The sequence below is a fragment of the Bemisia tabaci genome, chromosome 1, assembly GCF_918797505.1.
Source record: "Bemisia tabaci chromosome 1, PGI_BMITA_v3".
Taxonomy (NCBI): domain Eukaryota; kingdom Metazoa; phylum Arthropoda; class Insecta; order Hemiptera; family Aleyrodidae; genus Bemisia; species Bemisia tabaci.
In genome coordinates, this window is record NC_092793.1 from 3172366 (window position 1) to 3190280 (window position 17915).

General features: G+C 41.7%; 2 protein-coding genes across 4 annotated transcripts in view; one reads left to right on the forward strand and one right to left on the reverse strand.

Moving 5' to 3' along the window:
- spg (dedicator of cytokinesis spg) overlaps positions 1-17915 on the forward strand; it is a 150233-nt gene that overhangs the window by 40108 nt on the left and 92210 nt on the right. The window lies entirely within an intron of this gene.
- Inx3 (innexin 3) overlaps positions 1-17915 on the reverse strand; it is a 57155-nt gene that overhangs the window by 16894 nt on the left and 22346 nt on the right. The window contains exon 2 of the mRNA XM_019044185.2: positions 15761-15928. Coding sequence (XP_018899730.2) covers positions 15761-15923 — 163 coding nt within the window. The 5' untranslated portion in view covers positions 15924-15928. The remainder of the gene's footprint in view (positions 1-15760; positions 15929-17915) is intronic.

The window sequence follows — 17915 nt, forward strand, 5'->3', positions numbered from 1 at the left end:
TCCAATATCAAACCAAAATGGCCACGAACGTTCAAATTACTAGTTTCCATTAGAGGACCTCTATATAGGGAGACTACAGACATGTAAAAATATGGTGCTCTTAGGGTCCAAAAAGACAGCCAGCCATCTAATACTAAAAATGTCACTTCCAAACTCCAGATTCCAATATCAAACCCAAATGGCCACGAACGTTCAACTTCCTAGTTTCCATTTGAGTGCCTTTATATAGGAAGAGTACGGACATGTCGAAATGTTTAGTTTTTAGGGCCCAAAAGGGCAGCGAACCTTCCGACACCAAAAATGTCACTTCCGAACTCCAGAATCCAATATCAAACCAAAATGGCCACGAGCGTTCAACTTCCTAGTTTGCGTTAGAGTGCCTATATATAGGGAGCCTACGGGCATGTCAAAATATGGTGCTCTTAGGGCCCAAAAGGACAGCCAGCCTTCTAACACATAAAATGTCTTTGCAATCTTTAGATTCCAATATCAAACCAAAATGACCAATAATGTTCATTAATGAGCGTTCTTTCCAAAAATGAGTGAATTTATGCAAAAACCAAGTCAAATACGTGTTTATAATAATAAACCATTTTCAAACAAAAATCCAATCACGTTTAAGTGATGCATTTCTCGGAAAATTGACAATATCGCGAAAATCAGGAATGGTTAACTTCGTCGGCACAATAGGCAACGCTGAAATTAAGTTGAGGTATAAGAGAAACAATCAGAGCTTCAGTTTGTGTCGCATGCGACGGGCGCTGAACGCATCGCACTACACGTAACTCCTGGATGCAACTATTCGAGCTCCTTGGATGTCCGGGTTGCATACGCGCGGGAGTGAAGGCGTTTTGAACTCAGACACTCGCTGACCACCTCGCCAGCGGCGCTCAGTGGACCGAGTCGATGAGAGAAGTCGGACAAAATGTGGAAACAATAAAAGCTCAAATCGATGTTAATACGAAACACAGAGGTTTTAGAAGTGGTTTCAATGAATTTATCGTTGAAATTTCCATAAAGGGCGACCCCAAACACTTTATAACGTAAAGAAATTAAATTCAGCATCGGCAGTTTTAATCGAAAATTTCTTGTCCGAGTTTGAATACATTTTGATCACATTTTGCGATCAAATATCTGACTCAGTTTAGAAACAACGTATGTACCCTTTGTTTCCCTATTCACGTAAGTGTTTCAATTAGGAAGATTACCACATTTTAGCTCAAATAAATTATTTAAACTTCAAAGAGAGAAAGACAGAATACTCAACGGAGGAGGAGAGGTAGTTGGAGAGTATTTGTTTAGAGCGCTGGTTAAACTTAAAAATGATGAATAAATACATTAAGTTTCAAAGTCATATTTGTGCAGGCGTCAACACCTCCGACTGATGCAAAAAGAGTTGAACGACCCGTCAGTTTGTGAGATGTACCGGCCGGGCCAGCTGTGAAAACAGGTATGCAATTATGCATCGGTAAAGGATTCGTTGCGTAACGAGATTTCGCCTCTGGTGTATCACAAAATATAAACAATTTAATTACTGCTTGTGCCCGATGTATGTGCACGGTTTGAAGCAGACCTGTTCTTACGCGAAATTTTGACTTGCACCCGCAGTGGCATCAATATGAATATCTCACGTTCAAATTGGAAGAACCATCTTACTGTTTCAAAGTCTTGGAGGATTTTCACATCCAAGACTGCATGTGAACTTAAAATCGTCGGACCTGATGCATATCCTGCTGCCTCCAGATCTGCTTCTCTATCGGATAGCGCAAGTTAAGGAATAATCCTTCATTCTGATGATTAGGCAATGAGAGCTACACCTAAGTTAAAATAATTGTATCAGACCTTTGAATTCTCACCGCGCGAATTGCATCGAGTAATTTGGTTCACAGTAAGTACATGGGCGGATCCAGCAATTTCGCAACACAGGATTTCCTCCATATAAACCTATGTTAAACAATCGATTCTTGTCGAAGCATCTGGCCCCTCTACGAATCGATACACTTCTATAGGTTTAAATGGAGAAAAAACAATGTTGCCGATTAGCTGGATCCGCCAATGAAAGTACCTTCAGAAGCATGCTCGTGAGTCACCAGTAAAATGGTCAACATCCATGCGTAATGGTACGTTTCTTAAATAACTTTTACCGGGAAATGCCAAGGAATTTTAAAAAGTTATGGAAAACCTGGAAATTTCAGGGGAAATGACGAAAATGTCTGGAGAAAATCGTTAAGTCACCTTTACTCGCTTTTCTAAGTAGATTCCACGTTTCAATCAACAAATTTTGCCTGAATACTATTTCTAACTATGTTTTTTTAACAATCTTGCATTTGTTCAATTGTCAGGGAATTTCACCGATGTCAGGAAAATCAGGGAACTGTTAGGGAATTCAATTTCCTAAATTTTGTGGCAACCCCGATTTTGAAAATTGAGGATAAATTAATGGACTTGAGCAATCCCTCACTTTCCTGTTAGAATCCCCCTTCTCTCCACCTCAAGCGGACGAAGTCCTCAATGCTTTATATTGTCACGAAGCTAATAGTAAGAGCGAAAAATCCAAGCTTGTCTCATATTGTACCAGCGCTTCGAGATTAGATAAGGTCCGTCTAATTTGCTAAACGCTAAAAAATGTTAACCTCGATGGATCGCTCCGGTTGTTACGAAATGTGTTTACCAACTTAACATCAGAAGGTAGTCCCGCCACTTGAAAAGTGAAGACTCCCAAAATTCATTGCAAGACATGCGTGCGCTAAAACTTTGTTCGTAAAAGTTTATTTGGGCTGCATTAAGAAAGAAGCCGGGCAAGTTGGCAACAATGGGAAATAGGTTTGTTCTTGCTCAATGCTTATTTTTGCCCGTATTAATAACAGTGCTTTCAAACGATCAAAATCATTCAATTGCTCGTGACGATTGATGGTTTTGAAAACTGTATTTTTGTAGTAGTAACTGTTTTAACAAAATTCGCTGAAAAAATGGAAGAAAGGTATTCATAAGTTTACCAGGGAATTTATGTTTTATCAAAGACAATTTGGCAACGCCTGAAGGTTCATACGGCGTTTTTCCTTAGAACGGCAGAATAAGAGCGCTATGGCATGGCTCGGCCCTGAGAAATACTACCGATTTCCTCCAATGATCCAGCAAAAAAAAAGTTGAGAACGTTTTGCTTTTCTATAATGTGTCTGGTTAGCTCACCTTAACGCAATTTTTGCTGATTGTGAGTACAAATCGTGCACTCGTATAGTCGCCTGTCTGAAATAATTCCTATTCCGTCAGCAATCTATTCATTCTTCTCCTCAATTTCTTTCTCTTACATCCGAGTCTCTACAACGAGGCCACGTGTTGCCTGGCATTGTTTGAAGATACAACAGACCGCACCCGCATTTATAAAAACTCCTCCTGACAAGAGTTAAAATAGTCGAAAAAATTAGCTGCGGAGTTAATTTTTGTGGGTTTTTTCTTTTTATAATATTAGTACCCCAAACTCTAAGGTACCTAACGCCATTTTAGTCATTCCGAGATGAGTAACCATGCGTCTGACTAATTGATTCCAATGTAAATTGTTTAAAATTCCTTCGATTCTTTAGAATTTTTAAGTGCGGGCTTGTCCAGAATTTCGGCCCCGAAAATACGCAATAAACCACCACGGCATCTACTCGCCTGGTACTTGAAGAATATTAAATAAAAAAACAAGGTTTAGTGACCCATTTAACGAAGAACCGAGGCTTCCTTCAATAAAATTTGTCGCTCAGTCGCTACCGCGCCCATTTTCTCGAAACCTCATTTTCGCACTTACGGCTCTCTTGGCATCAAGATAGCGCTACCGTGTTAAGGAAAAACGCCGTATGAACATTCTAGACTTGCCGAATTTCCCTTGATAAAACATGTATTTTTGACAAAATCCATGCACATTTCTCATCGAAATGTTCAGATGTACCAGATTAAATGGCGTACGAAATCGTCCGAAAATTTTTGAAAAAAAAAATATTCACAATTTTCCCTGTGAATTCGGTTTTTATCGAAGGAAATTTGGCAACGTCTGAAGGCTCGTACGGCGTTCTTCCTTAGCACGGCAGAGCGCAGAGCAGGAGCGTTCTCCGTTGGTGCTGTTGGAATGAATGACTCGCCGAAGCTCTCGCGGCTCCTTGAACCTTGACTCTGAGCCAGTGAGCGACAGTTGCGTGGCGTGAATTGCGATATGTCGATTGTTCTGCCATTTAAACCCATGGTAAAGAATCGATTATTAAGGTGTTCGCTGCGAACACCCTGATTATCGATCCTTTTCTATAGGTTTAAATGGCATAACAATCGATGTATCGCAAAGCACGCCACGCCACTGGTGAGCAATCCCGCGACAACCTCGCGCTGCATCTGCAAGTCAGGAGTGAAACGGGCGCGACCGTGCGTCTGGCTGCAGTCGTGCAGTCTAAAAAGCGCCCCAAGAGGCTAACGCCCTTGCTAGAAAAATTCCGTCCAGCACCGTCGCCGGTCGCCTAGTTCGCTGCACCACATGATAATGGCCCCTGCCGTCATCGGATCGGGCGGAAAGCGCACCCTCCCCCCATCCCCTGAGCGCTAAATCGGCCTGTTTTGACACCGAACGGCAGCTCTGTTTGCCACTGATTGTGGATTGCCTATTACAAAGCCGTAAATTATTGCAGAACAAATTTTATTTGCTCGTCGCAGAGCTTTGCTGCGACTGATTGCCATGGCTGCCTTGGCGTCATAGTGATCACGCTCAAGTTTCCGCGTTTGCGTCCTTTTTCCCCCAGTCGTCGCCTTAGGGAGAGTTTCGAGTGGCCCTAGAGACACTTAATTTTTACTGAAAAAGGGCCCAGCAGTCCGCAACAAAATGCCACACGCCCCGCGTCGCCCCGCTGGTGCCTAGCAACCACAGCGGTGGTAAAAATACGTATTCACAGATCTCTAATACAGTAATTTGTTTGGTCTGAAAAAATATTTGTTTTTTATTTTTTTCCATTCAAATACTTCTCGACTTTTTGGGCCAAAGTTTTGAAAAAAAAAATCGTCGAAAAGCGATGAATAACAAACGATACGTTGAGAAAATACGATGATTAGGCCTTCATTGGATAGTGAAATGTGACAGGAGATTTGTAACGACGCAAATCGAAATAAGTGGTTTTGTAATTTTACCTTCACCGTGGTATTGGCTCTCAATTTCGCAGCCAATGAATGCGCGAAAGTACACGGAAGAAATTCAATTGCTAAAAAAAAGTGACCGCGATGTTTCAATGTAGATTTTACAAGAAAAAAATGCAACTTTAACCACCCCCGTGGTTAAATTAGCTTACAAAAGTGGTTAAAGTAGCATTTGTTTGTCGTAAAATCTACGTTGAAACGTTGCAGTGCCTCTTTGTAGCAATTGAATTGTTAAATCAGAAATTTAATGTTTTCCGTACCGGCAAAGTTCATTACAGCGGCCGGATACGACTATTTCTGATCCATTGATGCGCGTGTTGCGTGGAAAAAATTGAAGGCGTTTTAGTTGTTCATGCTCGCGCCGAAATGCGTGTAAGGCGCACGATGCGACTATTTCTGCTCCATGGATGCGCGTGTTGCGTGAAAAAAATTGAAGGCGCTTTGGTTTTTCTTGCTCGCGCCGAAATGCGTGTAAGGCGCACGTTGCTCTGCGCGCCGCGCCGGTCACCAAGGACCGATCACTTAACATGCATTTAAATGGAGGAAAAACACGGCTGCCAACTTTCAAGCATTGCCATCGCCTAGATTAAACCCTGAAATAAAAAAAAACCCGGGATACAAGGCAAGACGAGCGCTGCGTCCATTCAAACAATAGTTGTGCGCTCCGAGTAAATATGAACCGGTCATCATAAAAACCAAACATGATCAATGATCATTATCTGATGATCCCTAAAATGTAGGTTTTCATTTGGAGCTTGGGGCTCATCATGACACAGCAACTCGTTGTCGATTCGTGTAACGGAACGACAACGCGACCGACCCGAGTTGTCGGCCCTCTCACGCAAGGGCGTACATCCAAATTTCTAAGCGAGCCCTGGTTTAAATATAAATCCATGCTTTCTAGAGCTTATGCGGAAATCGAGGTACGCCAAGGGAGCGACGTTGTGTGTTTCTCTGTGACCGGAATGCCGGATGTGCTCGAAAGTTCTTGTTCCATTCTTCGGTTTGGGGAGTCCTCAGCTCTCACACAGTTTGAAGTTTCCGTGTTTACGGTTATTTAGGGTTCGTTTTCTTTGGTTGGATGAGTCAACCCTATTTGGTTGCACACCACGATTTTCAGTTAACGAAAAAAAAACCGAAAAGAATTTTCGATTTATCAACAGAAACCTTAGGTTTCTCGGAGACATTCGAGGATGAAGGAGGTGTCGTGTTGAAGTAATGCACTCATGTTTCAAACGATCATCAATGCGATGCCACTTTGAGAAACATTTTCCTTTTAAATATGTTGCGTCAGGAATTCTCGTTAGATCAAAAGAATAAAATTTTAAATCGACAAAACGTTTTCATAAAGTCCAGTGGCGTGGCGTGAATGATCGATTATCGATATTTCCTAATTTGAAGCTATGGTAAAGAATCGATTATTGAGGTGTTCGTTTCGGACACCCTGTTTATCGATTCTTTTCCTAGGTTCAAATAGATCAATCGATAAATCGCAAAACACGCCACGCCACTGATAAAGTCTGACGGAAACAAGGAGATTTTGTGTTGTTACAACGAGAATTTCCTGTCGCGGCAGGTTTAGGAGGCAAAGCAAGCTTGTCAAACTACGTTTTGTTTGCTGAAAAGATGTCTCAACACTGGACTGTCACTGGTCATCAACACTGCGGTCATCAGTCATCATTACGCGAATGTGAGTGTGTGTTTCCGATAGTTGCTGTCATTCTGTAGGAAAGTTACGAGTGCATGGTCTCCAGAGTAAATTGTCTCTGGTTATAATATTGGGCTGGCATCTTAAAACACCGTTTGAACAAAACTCGTTTATTGTTGGAGAAAAAGACGTTTTGGGTAGGCGGGGCGGATCCATTCATCAAGAGCTAACACGTTAATTACCGCGGGTAAATGGGATTAAATGGTGAAATATATGTGAGCCATAAATCACGAAGCGTCTGCGCCCTAAATGATGAGGCCTTATGATGAACGCGACCATCCATGCATGCGCCGGGAATAAAAAAGTACGGATAATTAAATCGCGTGGATCCTTCGTTTACCTGTTCGCCAAACTGGCTCCTCAAAACTGGCTTCCGCTGCGTCGCACAGTGGCTATCGAGATTTATTGGTTTCTCTAAGTCTTGATTCCAAGAAAAGAAAAGGGAAGAGGAATATCTTATTGTGTAAGGAAAACTAGGAGGAAAAATGCACATGTTCGATGAAATTTTCAAGGTGACCGTCTCCTTCGTGTGGCAGTTTTTATTTTGGATCATTAATTTTTATTCAGTGACGGGCGATTGTGCAAGTTGGCAACACTGTCGAGCTAAGGAAAAACGCCGTATGAACCTTCAGGCGTTGCCAAATTTCCATTGATAAAACACGAATTTTCTGGTAAACTTATGGATGTTTGGCTTCCAATTTTTCATATAATATTTTTCTCGATTTCGCCTAATGTTCCTGAAAATTTCAAGGGAAAATATTCATAACTTTCCTCAAAAATAAAAATTTTATCGAAGTAAATTTGGCAACTCTCGAATGTTCATACGGCGTTCTTCCTTAGCACGGTAGAACACTATACTGTTTTCTCTCCATTTAAATGCATTAAAAATATCGGTTGAGGTAGGGCAAGCTGCCTTATCGAGAATCGATTGTTTTACATGCATATAAATGGAGAAAAACAGTGTGAACAACTTTCAAGAATCGCCCCTGTGCAGTGAAAGCTCGTCAAGTTCAATTTTCAGGGGACCTAGAGAAATTTTGACGTTAGCCGTTGAAAGCTCTACGATTCAAGTTAAGCTATTTTAAAACTTCGATTTCTCATCGGGGAATGAGCAGCTGAAAATCAAGGAAAAATCAGGGAATGAGCATCATGGTCAAAAAGTCTAGACAACATGACGTAAGAAAACCCGGAATTCAAATGTAGAGACTTAAAATAACTCTTTCTCGAGTGTATAAGCTAAAAGCACCGGCTAATTCGGTATCTGCTGAATATCTGTAAAGGTTCAAAGAATTAAGTTTAGTCACCCATCGCGGAATGTGGTCCTACGGATTTCAAACGGTATTCCGCAAATGCCAAACGCCATCAGTAATCGCTCGTGTTGTGGGCGTGAGGGGCGGGGATTAAAAATCTGAACTTGTTTTCTTTTCGTTTTTTCGGCAACGATCCCGCCCTTCGGGTGCACAAATGAAGGGACCCGTCTGCCGATAATTTTTTGGTTGCAAAATTGGACGTATTTCTATCAAACGGAACTATGTGCATTATGACGTGAGCTCTGTTGTGCATATATGCTTATGGGCCTCAAGGCTCACGTCTTAATGCACATAGTTCCGTTTGGCAGAATTACGTCCAATTCTTCCTTTCCCTTCAATTTTTTGCATGCAGCACGAAAAGATTCATCCAGGCGCGCTGTGATGAACTTTGCCTACTTTCGCGCATTCGTCGGCTGCGAAACTATCAAAGAAACGGAGAAAAATTCAATATCACAGACCCGATATTAATATCATATTTTGTCACATCACAGTATTTAATGCACTCAGGATTACCCTTGATCAGCGGCAATCCTTGCTAATTTCCACCATTGTCTTCCCGGCATTTAACCTCATTAAACATGATCGATTCTTGATGAGGCAGCCTGCTCACCTAAAGTCGATAAATATCGATTGTTTCGCATCGTCTAAATGTCAGTGTTGTTAAATTTCAAGAATCGCCACGTCATAGTCTCTAGTACGCACTTGCGTCCAGTTGCAGAACAATACAGGCGACTTGACAACAGGTTAGCACCTACACTCGGCGACTCTTATCGTTCTGTCCGGAAGAATGGAGACTTGGGGCCCACAAGGCAACAACAACAGCCACGGTCGGGTCGGCTGTCCAGGTGCAATCCAAAGCCCCCATGAGCTCTGCGCGTTCAGCTCTTGTACCACGATCCTGAATGCCAAACGAGGATACTATATCCTACGTGAAACTTGGAGTTTATTTCCTATTCTTGCCTTTGGGAAATCTTTAGATTTTCACTCCTCGATTAGTCAAACCCAAAATCTGTTACCTCGGATCCTTCACAAATCCGCGCCGCGTTTTGGGATCGACGATCACTCGGACTGCATTTTGCAATTTGAAACTATAAATTCTGGCTCCTCAGGAAAAACACTTATGTGCGTAGGGAAATTAATGGTATATACGTTGTTTTTAAACCGGTCTAGAATTTATAGTTCCAAATTGCAAAATGTAGTCCACTTGTCATAAACTGAAGTATTGTGAAGATAGGCAGGGTCCTTCGCTCACCAAAAAAAAAATGATTTTGTTACATGCTCGTGGAAATTGCCTTTGGACCATTATTATCAACAAGCAGGAGGCATGTTGCATACTCCACAAAATGAAGGAAAACTTACGATTAGTCCCTAACACCATAACCTGCGTAACTTCAGTTAGCAGCTCCATTTTCATCATTTCCTAACGTAAAATTCGGAGCGAAGCTGGGTTTTTTTTAAAACTGTGACGTTATTTTGTCGTTTCCGCACGAAGAAAACGTAACTACATTTCAATATTGCCAAATTTTCCCTCGCAAATTGCATTTTACCAGGAGAATCTTGGGCATTTTCAACTGCAAATTTCAATCAGCATTCTTCAGATTCGTCGCAAAAAAACCAGACGGATTTCGGACAAAATCGCGGACAGGCACTTGTTTGTAAAAAATGTAGGTAACTGTTTGCGTCAATATTGCAAAGTTGAAATCGAGTTTCGTTTCTTCGCCCAGGAAACGACTATTTTCGCCATACTGTGATCCGTCTCGAAGCTCAGAGATTGTTACATCGGGCCCAAGCGTCACCAGTTGCTTGCGCGACGTCCATCATCGATCGCGTAAATGGCCCGAGCTGCCGTGCTAAGGAAGAACGCCGTATGAGCCTCCAGGCGTTGCCAAGTCTCCTCCGATAAAAACCGAATTAATTTCCCAAAATTTTCAGACAATTTTGTACGCAATTCAATCTAAAATATCTGAAAATGTCGAGGAAAAATGTGCTTGAGTAATGTCAAAAATACGTGTGTTATAAAGGGTAATTTGGCAACTCTCGAATGTTGATACGGCGTTCTTCCTTAGCACGGCAGCGAGAGCCTTATAGGATAAAGAAGCAAAAGTTGCAGGAACCGCTATACCGACGCGACCAGTTTCGCCGTGCGTTGAGAAGAGTGTACGTTTCTTCTCCTTCTTATTTTGTATTTATTCCTTCTTTTTCGCCCATGTTCACTCGTGCCAGAAAGAGAATATGCCACCGAAGTCACATCGCGTCATTGATCATGAAGGTTTATCCGATTTCAAAATCGGTCAGCGAGCAGCGGGAGTCGCCAACTTGGCGCCGCGCCTAATGTCAGCCGGACGAATTTCCAGTTTACTTTCTTCGCAGCGCAGGATCAGATTTCCGTTAAGGCGTCGTTTAAAGTGATGATGTCAATGCATCTACCATCTACTCTACCACTATCAACTACTCAATTTCAACTTTTTTATTTTTATTTTATATTTTTTATTTGTATTTAGTTAATTTTTTTATATTTTTTATTTGTATTTTTTTATATTTTTTATTTGTATTTATTTGTATTTATTTCATTTTTTATATTTTTTATTTTTATTTATTTCATTTTTTTAAAAAAAATGTTAGAAATGGACTTTTATTTATTGCATTTTATTAAAAAAAAAAGAAAAAAAAGAATTATTTTTTTAAAAATCAGTTTCTCTAAGCAAATATCAGAATCCGAGGATTCTTGGAAACTAATGACTTAAGGTAATTTTCCGAGGATTCTTGGAAACTAATGACTTAAGGTAATTTTCCGAGGATTCTTGGAAACTAATGACTTAAGGTAATTTTCCGAGGATTCTTGGAAACTAATGACTTAAGGTAACAACTATGTTCTACCCTAGCTTTTTTACTGGTTCCCGGTTTTCGAAAACCTCGCCTCGAGGGTGAACGTGGGGCTCCGGGGCCCGAGTTTCCCTTTGTCGGAGTGCCCGGCGAATTCTGCGCGTTCCATAGAGAGGAGCCCCGGTGCAGAACTCGTTAGCCTTGAGAGGAAAACTGTCTCAAGAAGTAACCGCTGCCGAATCGTGGCCGAACATGGCCCCTCTTTCGTCGTCGGCGAGTCCAACTTAATGTCTTCGGACCAGATTTGACAATGGCGTTATGAGCCCAAGTTCGCCCCAAGACGACTTGCAGTGCCGACCGCTCTCTCTTGCAATCTCATTATCTATCCTCGAGTCCACACTGGGCAGGCCGCACAGTGGATCCAGTTGAGTAGAGAGGTCGCACATGAAATTTTTGACTAAAACTGCAAATGGACCACTAGACAAGGTACGAATTTAAGCATTCTAATACATGTTTCCGAACCAGAATTTCACATAGAACACGATTTGCGCAACGAAAATTACTGAAATCAACTCCTAAGGAAGATATTAACGTTTTTATTTCACATTGGTTATGAGGAATTTGAAAGGCCCGCTCAAAAGAAACTCAAAGCTCTACGTAAGTCAAATCGCGCACCACAACGGTTTCAGCGAGCCTCTCAATCGAGCAAACGTTCATTTCTCACCATGTGTTGTTCAAACTATAAGCAATTTGCTATAGCTGAGCCAAACTGTCAAGATTGAGGTTTCCAGATTTTTATATCGCAAAGACTATCATGATGTACGTTTAGCGCGCGATGTGAATCACGTAGAGCATTGAGTTTTCATGAGCGGGCGGTTTGAATTCACGCATCATGAATCATTACATATCTTCGTAAAGAGTTGATTTCGGTAACTTTTGCTATGCGCATCGCATTTTACGTGAAATTCTGGTTTAGAAACATGTATCAGAATGCTGAAATTCGTACCTAGTCTAGTGGTCCACTTTGGTGTTCATATCGTCACATTTTACTTCTCAGGGAGTGCTTTAGATAGAAAATTTCACGAGGAAACTAATGGAACCACTTTTATAACCTCGAAGTTTTGCACAGACGGAGTTGGCAGCTTTTAAAGTTTCCAAATGTTGTCCTACCGCTCCCATCGATTCGATCCACTGTGGGTCGTGCCCGGGCCTCGTGTCGCCTCACTTCAACGCCGTGAATCCAGTCTGAATATTTTCAACTTTTCCCGGCGAATAAAGATAACCAACGAACTTTCATTCTTGGTATTTTTAGGAAGGCCGTGGCAATCCAATGAAAACTCACAATCAGTTAAAAAAATGAGAAATGGTACTTATCGACTTGTTTTGTAACAGAGCAGTTTGTGCAGAGGACGTTAATGTAAAATCTAGGATGATGTAACAAGTGGCGAGTTGTGCTAATCGACTATGGATACGATCCATTTGAAGCTGCGGTTAAGAATCGAATATTACGGTGCTCGTTGCGAACGCCCTGATAATCGATCTTGTTTTATAAATTTGAATGGCGCATAAACGATACATCGCAAAGCACGCCACGCCATCGTATGTTTTTAACGGTAGTATTAGAAAAAGGTATTTTTTAAGAGAAAATATTCGTAACTCTCCTAAGGAAATCAACATTATGTCGGAGTAAATTTGGCAATTCTCAAATGTTATAAAGCGGTTTTCCTCAGCACGGTAGAAATGCCCGTTGAATTCCAATCATTCTACCAAAAAATTATTTGTTTGAACTTTTTTCCTTATACATTTCCTCGGGAGCTCCTTTCCTCTTTTTTATATTTATAGGGGGCATTAATTTTTAAAGAAAAAAAAGGTTAGGTAAATACGAAACTGGAACGGCTTTCATGAAATACGTCTGCAACGGTTTTACGTTTCATAAATCGTGGAGCACGAAGAAACTGCTGAATCTGGCGAATAGGAAACTGTTGATATGGGTGACCTAATATCCGCAGTAAGGTTAGCGTCGTCTGTGCGAATGCGTCTGCACCTGGTGTCGCCGTCGCCGGTGACATCTGGCGGCGCCGATCCGCAGTGGGGACCCCTAAATTTCTGCAGGAATCCCTGTGAAAAAGGTCGAGTCCTGCTGGACTTGCAACACAGGGGGCATCTGCGCATGATTGCCGAATTTGTAGACGAAACGGAATCGCATCAAACGCCCCTGAGCCAACGAGAGCGCGTTCCTCGTAAGGACAAAATATTTTAGAGCGGGCAGGGATGAAGATTTTCTCAAATAAATCGATTTCGCGAAATCGATTTAATTTTCGGATAAAAATCGACTCCAATTTTGTGCAGGGTCTCTCGAAAACATCGTGAGCAACACTGGAGAAAAAACACATTGGATCTACAGTCCAGACTCTTATCAACATCGACAAGAAAAAGTACTCTTGATTCAATCAGAATCTAGCTTCAATCAAGAACCAAGCCTCTTTATTTAAGCGGATTTCGTTTTGATTCAAGCAAAAATCCGATTGAATCAAGAGTATTTTTTCTTGTCAATGTTTTCAAGAGTCTCGACTCTAGATCCAATGTGTGTGTGTTTTTTTTCCAGTGAAGATTGACCAAAGCTTTTTTCAGTTAAAGCGATGACGATTTGAATTGATTCTCGGAGGTGACTTTTGCACCGTGAACAGCGACTAGGTTCGGGATCTCTCGAACAAAATTCGTTTTTGGGTCTGCTGGGATGTTAAAAAGTGTCACAACCGGAGCGAACGCACGGTCACGCGAAAAAAAAGTCGAAACACGCAATGAGTCCTCGACGGCGATAAAAATGAGGCAGAGAGATGGAGAGAAAAAGAAAAGCAAGCGCCATTTTGATCCCGTTTTGGGAACTCCCGCGGAATAAAAGTATGTCACATTCGATAGGGTGAAATCTGCGTCGCATGATTCGCGAGCCACGGAGCCACCACGGTTGAACAGGCCAGATGTTGAGCGAGATCGCGAAGGAACGCACATACAGAGCGGCCTTACCCAGTGGCGTGGCGTGAAATGCGATATATCGATTGTTATGCCATTTAAACCTATGGGAAAAGATCGATAAACAGGGTGTTCGCAGCGAACACCTTAATAATCGATTCTTTACCATAGGTTTAAATGGCATGACAATCGATACATCGCAATTCACGCCACGCCACTGGCCTTACCGTCACTACTCTGACGTTAGGGCTAAGCTGCCGTGCTAACGAAAAACGCCGTATGAGCCTTCAGACGTTGCCAAGTTTCCTCCGATAAAAACCGAACTTACTGGGAAAATTGTGAATATTATTTTCCAAAATTTTCAGACAATTTTGTACGCAATTGAATCTCAAATATCTGAAAATTTCAAGGGAAAATACGCATGAATGTTGTCAAAAATACATGATTTATCAAGGGAAATTTGGCAAGTCTCGAATGTTCATACGACGTTGCCAAATTTCCCTCAACAAATCACTAATTTTCAGGAAAATTTGTGATTATTTTCCTTCCAATTTCTCAGATAATTTTGTTTGTAATTTGATCTGAAGTGTCTGAAAATTTCAAGGAAAAATATTCATAATTGTTCTCAAAGATAAAACTCTCGAATGTTCATACGGCGTTCTTCCTTAGCACGGCAGAGTAGGGCATATTTCGATTTCCGCATGAGCTTCAGAAAGCATGTATGTATAATGTAAAAGAGGGCTCACGTAAGAGTCGAGATACGCCCTTACGTCAGAGGGACGACGATACATAGCCATTTAGTGGGCCGACGTATCCAGCATCAAACTCAACGAGGGCTCAAATTCGTCAACTGAGCGCCCTGCGCAAAAATTAATTGTGCCCTCAACCGAAGGTCCGCTGGATCCTGGACAGTGGCAAAGCGCGAATGATCGATCATCGATAGTTCCCCATTTGAAACTGTGGTAAAGAATCGATTATTAAGGTATACCCTGTTTATCGATACTTTTCCATAGGTTTAAATGACAGATCAATTTATACATCGCAAAGCACGTCAGGCCACTGATCCTGGATCAAGTTTCGGTGCCTTTATTCATGGTTATTCCTTTAACAGTTCCTTTCCTTAGGAAGCCCAAGGAGGTTTCCAGTGTGATAAAAAGAGGATCAAGAAGATCCAAAACATGATCCAATCAAAAGGACCAATTTAAGAGGTCTCGAGTAAAACACAACTGCCAAACTTCAGAATACCTTGGAAAGAATTACAATCATTTGCCACCGAAAAAAGTAAAAAAATAAATGGAAAAACTTTCTATGGTTTTGACAAATTTTAAGGTAGGTATACCTATCTTAAAATTTACGAAACCGACAGCTTTTTTTTTTTATTTTTTCAATGTTCTGCGGAGGCAAAGCTTTGTATGTATACCTTTCAAAGTAAGTGTTATACATAAATATTAAAAATTGTTTCAATAATCGGCTGGCAGTGGTGTTGCTGTTGATCCCCTCGAGTACATTTTGCTTTACCGGTTCGTACTGCCTCGTAGCAAGTGCGGAGACCTTAAAATATTTTGTGCTCGTTCTTACATTAGACATGTGCTCGGTAAACTGCTGGCGTTTTCATCTTCGGTGCCCCTTCGTTTTAATTGGACGTATTTCTGCGGAACGGAACTATGTTCTTTCAGACATGAGCCCTGAGACCCCTAAGAATATATGCATAACAGGGCTCACGTCGTAATGCACATAATTCCGTAGCAGAAATACGTCCAATTGAGCTAATGAGAGAGTGAAATGTGAAGCTTACCGATTAGGTTGTTGGCGGTGACGAGGACGCAGCAGAGAAAGAGGATGGCAGTGGTAATTCGGTAATGTGCTCGGAAGACCATGTTGTCGATGACCGCTTTGTCCATCAAGTATCGGACCTTGATGAACCCGGCCACCGAACTCACTAGCGCTAGCACCGACATCTTGCCTTCAACACACAAATTACATACAACATTAGAAAATGGCTAAACTCATCACCAAATGCATCAACTCTATTGTAACCTGAAACCACCAACGATATAGAAACTGTAGATTGGTGGTGGCCTACGAAAAAGCGTGACACGCATGGAGCGGTCGTTTGATAGGCGGGCGGGTAGAGGAAATGGCCAATTGCTATCTTCGTCATAACCTCAAGCACGTAGGATCCTTTGGGAGTTTTTGCAATAAATGATTTAGCGTTGAAATTTTCATCGTATCATCGGGACACGTCAAAATGCACACAGTTCCGTCTGGCAGAAATACGTCCATTTGAGCTACCGAAGAAAAAAACGAGAAGAAAGAACCGTAGCTCCATAAACTTTTTTTCATTCGAACACTGGTAAAAAAAACCTCTTGGTTCAAAAGTGCAGTTTCTTGTCGCCAGATTTAAGAGTCTGGACTCTTGTTTCAATGCAAAATCCGCTTGAATCAATGCAAATCCGCTTGAAACAACAGTTCAAGACTCTTAAATCCGGCGACAAGAAACTGCACTCTTAAGTCAATGAAATGCGACATTGGTCCAAGAGGTTTTTTTTTACCAGTGAATCCTCTCATATCGTGATCAACGAAGAAGGCCCTTCTTTCTGGACTGAGTTTCGTCGTTGGGAGCTACTGGATTATCCCAACATAGTAATATCACTATTTAAGTACTCGCAATGTAAAGCTCTTGTAGCACGAGGCCTGTTCTGCCATGATAGCGAAGAGAGCAGTAAGTGCATGCTGGGATGAACCCCGAGACACATAAAAGCATGTGCTCATCATGGTTCATACAGAAATGCACTTACTGCTCTCTTCGCTATCATGGCAGTGTTATGTGCTCAGTGCAAGGACTCGTAACCTCAGCATTCTTGTTAAACGGTGTCATAGACGGAGAGAACTAGAGAAGGGCCTGAGAAGGTCCAAAGGGGGAGGAGCGTGGAGCAAACCTTCGAGCTGCTAGCCTGTTACTCCTCGAAAAGGCCGAGCGAACTGCAAACTGCACTGTCATTTGCATCGTAAGCTTGTGTGCCCCGTGTCCTGCAGTGTTCGCGCAAGTTACAACACCTCCATTCCGAGGCCTTGATGCACTCAGGGTTTGATTGTTCTATTCCTGCAGCTGCTCTCACATCACCGTTGCCACACATTTACCCACCTAATTTTTTCCCCCTCTTTTTTTTAATGTACGATGAAAAAAATATGAATGCACTCGGTTTACGATGTGGGGCTCCTGAAAATTAAGATGCTTCAAGTATGGTGAAAGGGAATGCATTTATTCGTTTTACGATGCACTGGATAAAAAATTCGCTTGGATTTAGAGTCCAGACTCTTGAAAACAATGACAAGAAAAAATACTATTGATTCAATCGGGTTTTTGCTTGAATCGAAAGGAAATCCGCTTAAATTGAGAGGCTTGGTTCTCGATTTAAGCAAAAATCCGATTGAATCAAGCGTATTTTTTCTTGTCATTGTTTTCAAGAGTCTGGACTCGAAATCCAAGCTACTTTTTTTTCCAGTGTGTGTGGGGCTCTTGAAAATTAAGATGCTTTAAGTATGATGAAGGAGAATGAATCCATTCGTTTTTACGATGTGGGGCTCCTGAAAATCAAGATGCTTGAAGTATGGCAAAAGGGGGTGCATTCATTCGTTTTACCTACAATGTGGGGCACCTGAAAATTACGATGCTTCAATTATGATGAAGAGGAATGAATTTATTCAATTTACCTCCAGTGTGGGGCTCCTGAAAATCAAGAAGCTTGAAGTATGATGAAAGGGAATGAATTCATTAGTTTTACAACGTGGGGCTCCTGAAAATTAAGAACCTCAACGGAGCCTGTGCAAAGTCTTGAGATCAGCATTTCTATCGGTGATTCACGAGAAACCAGATGCCATTAGTTTTGCCCGACTCAGGGGTTCTCAGAGTTTTGTACAAGCTTGGGTCTGGATTTTTGGAAACGCCA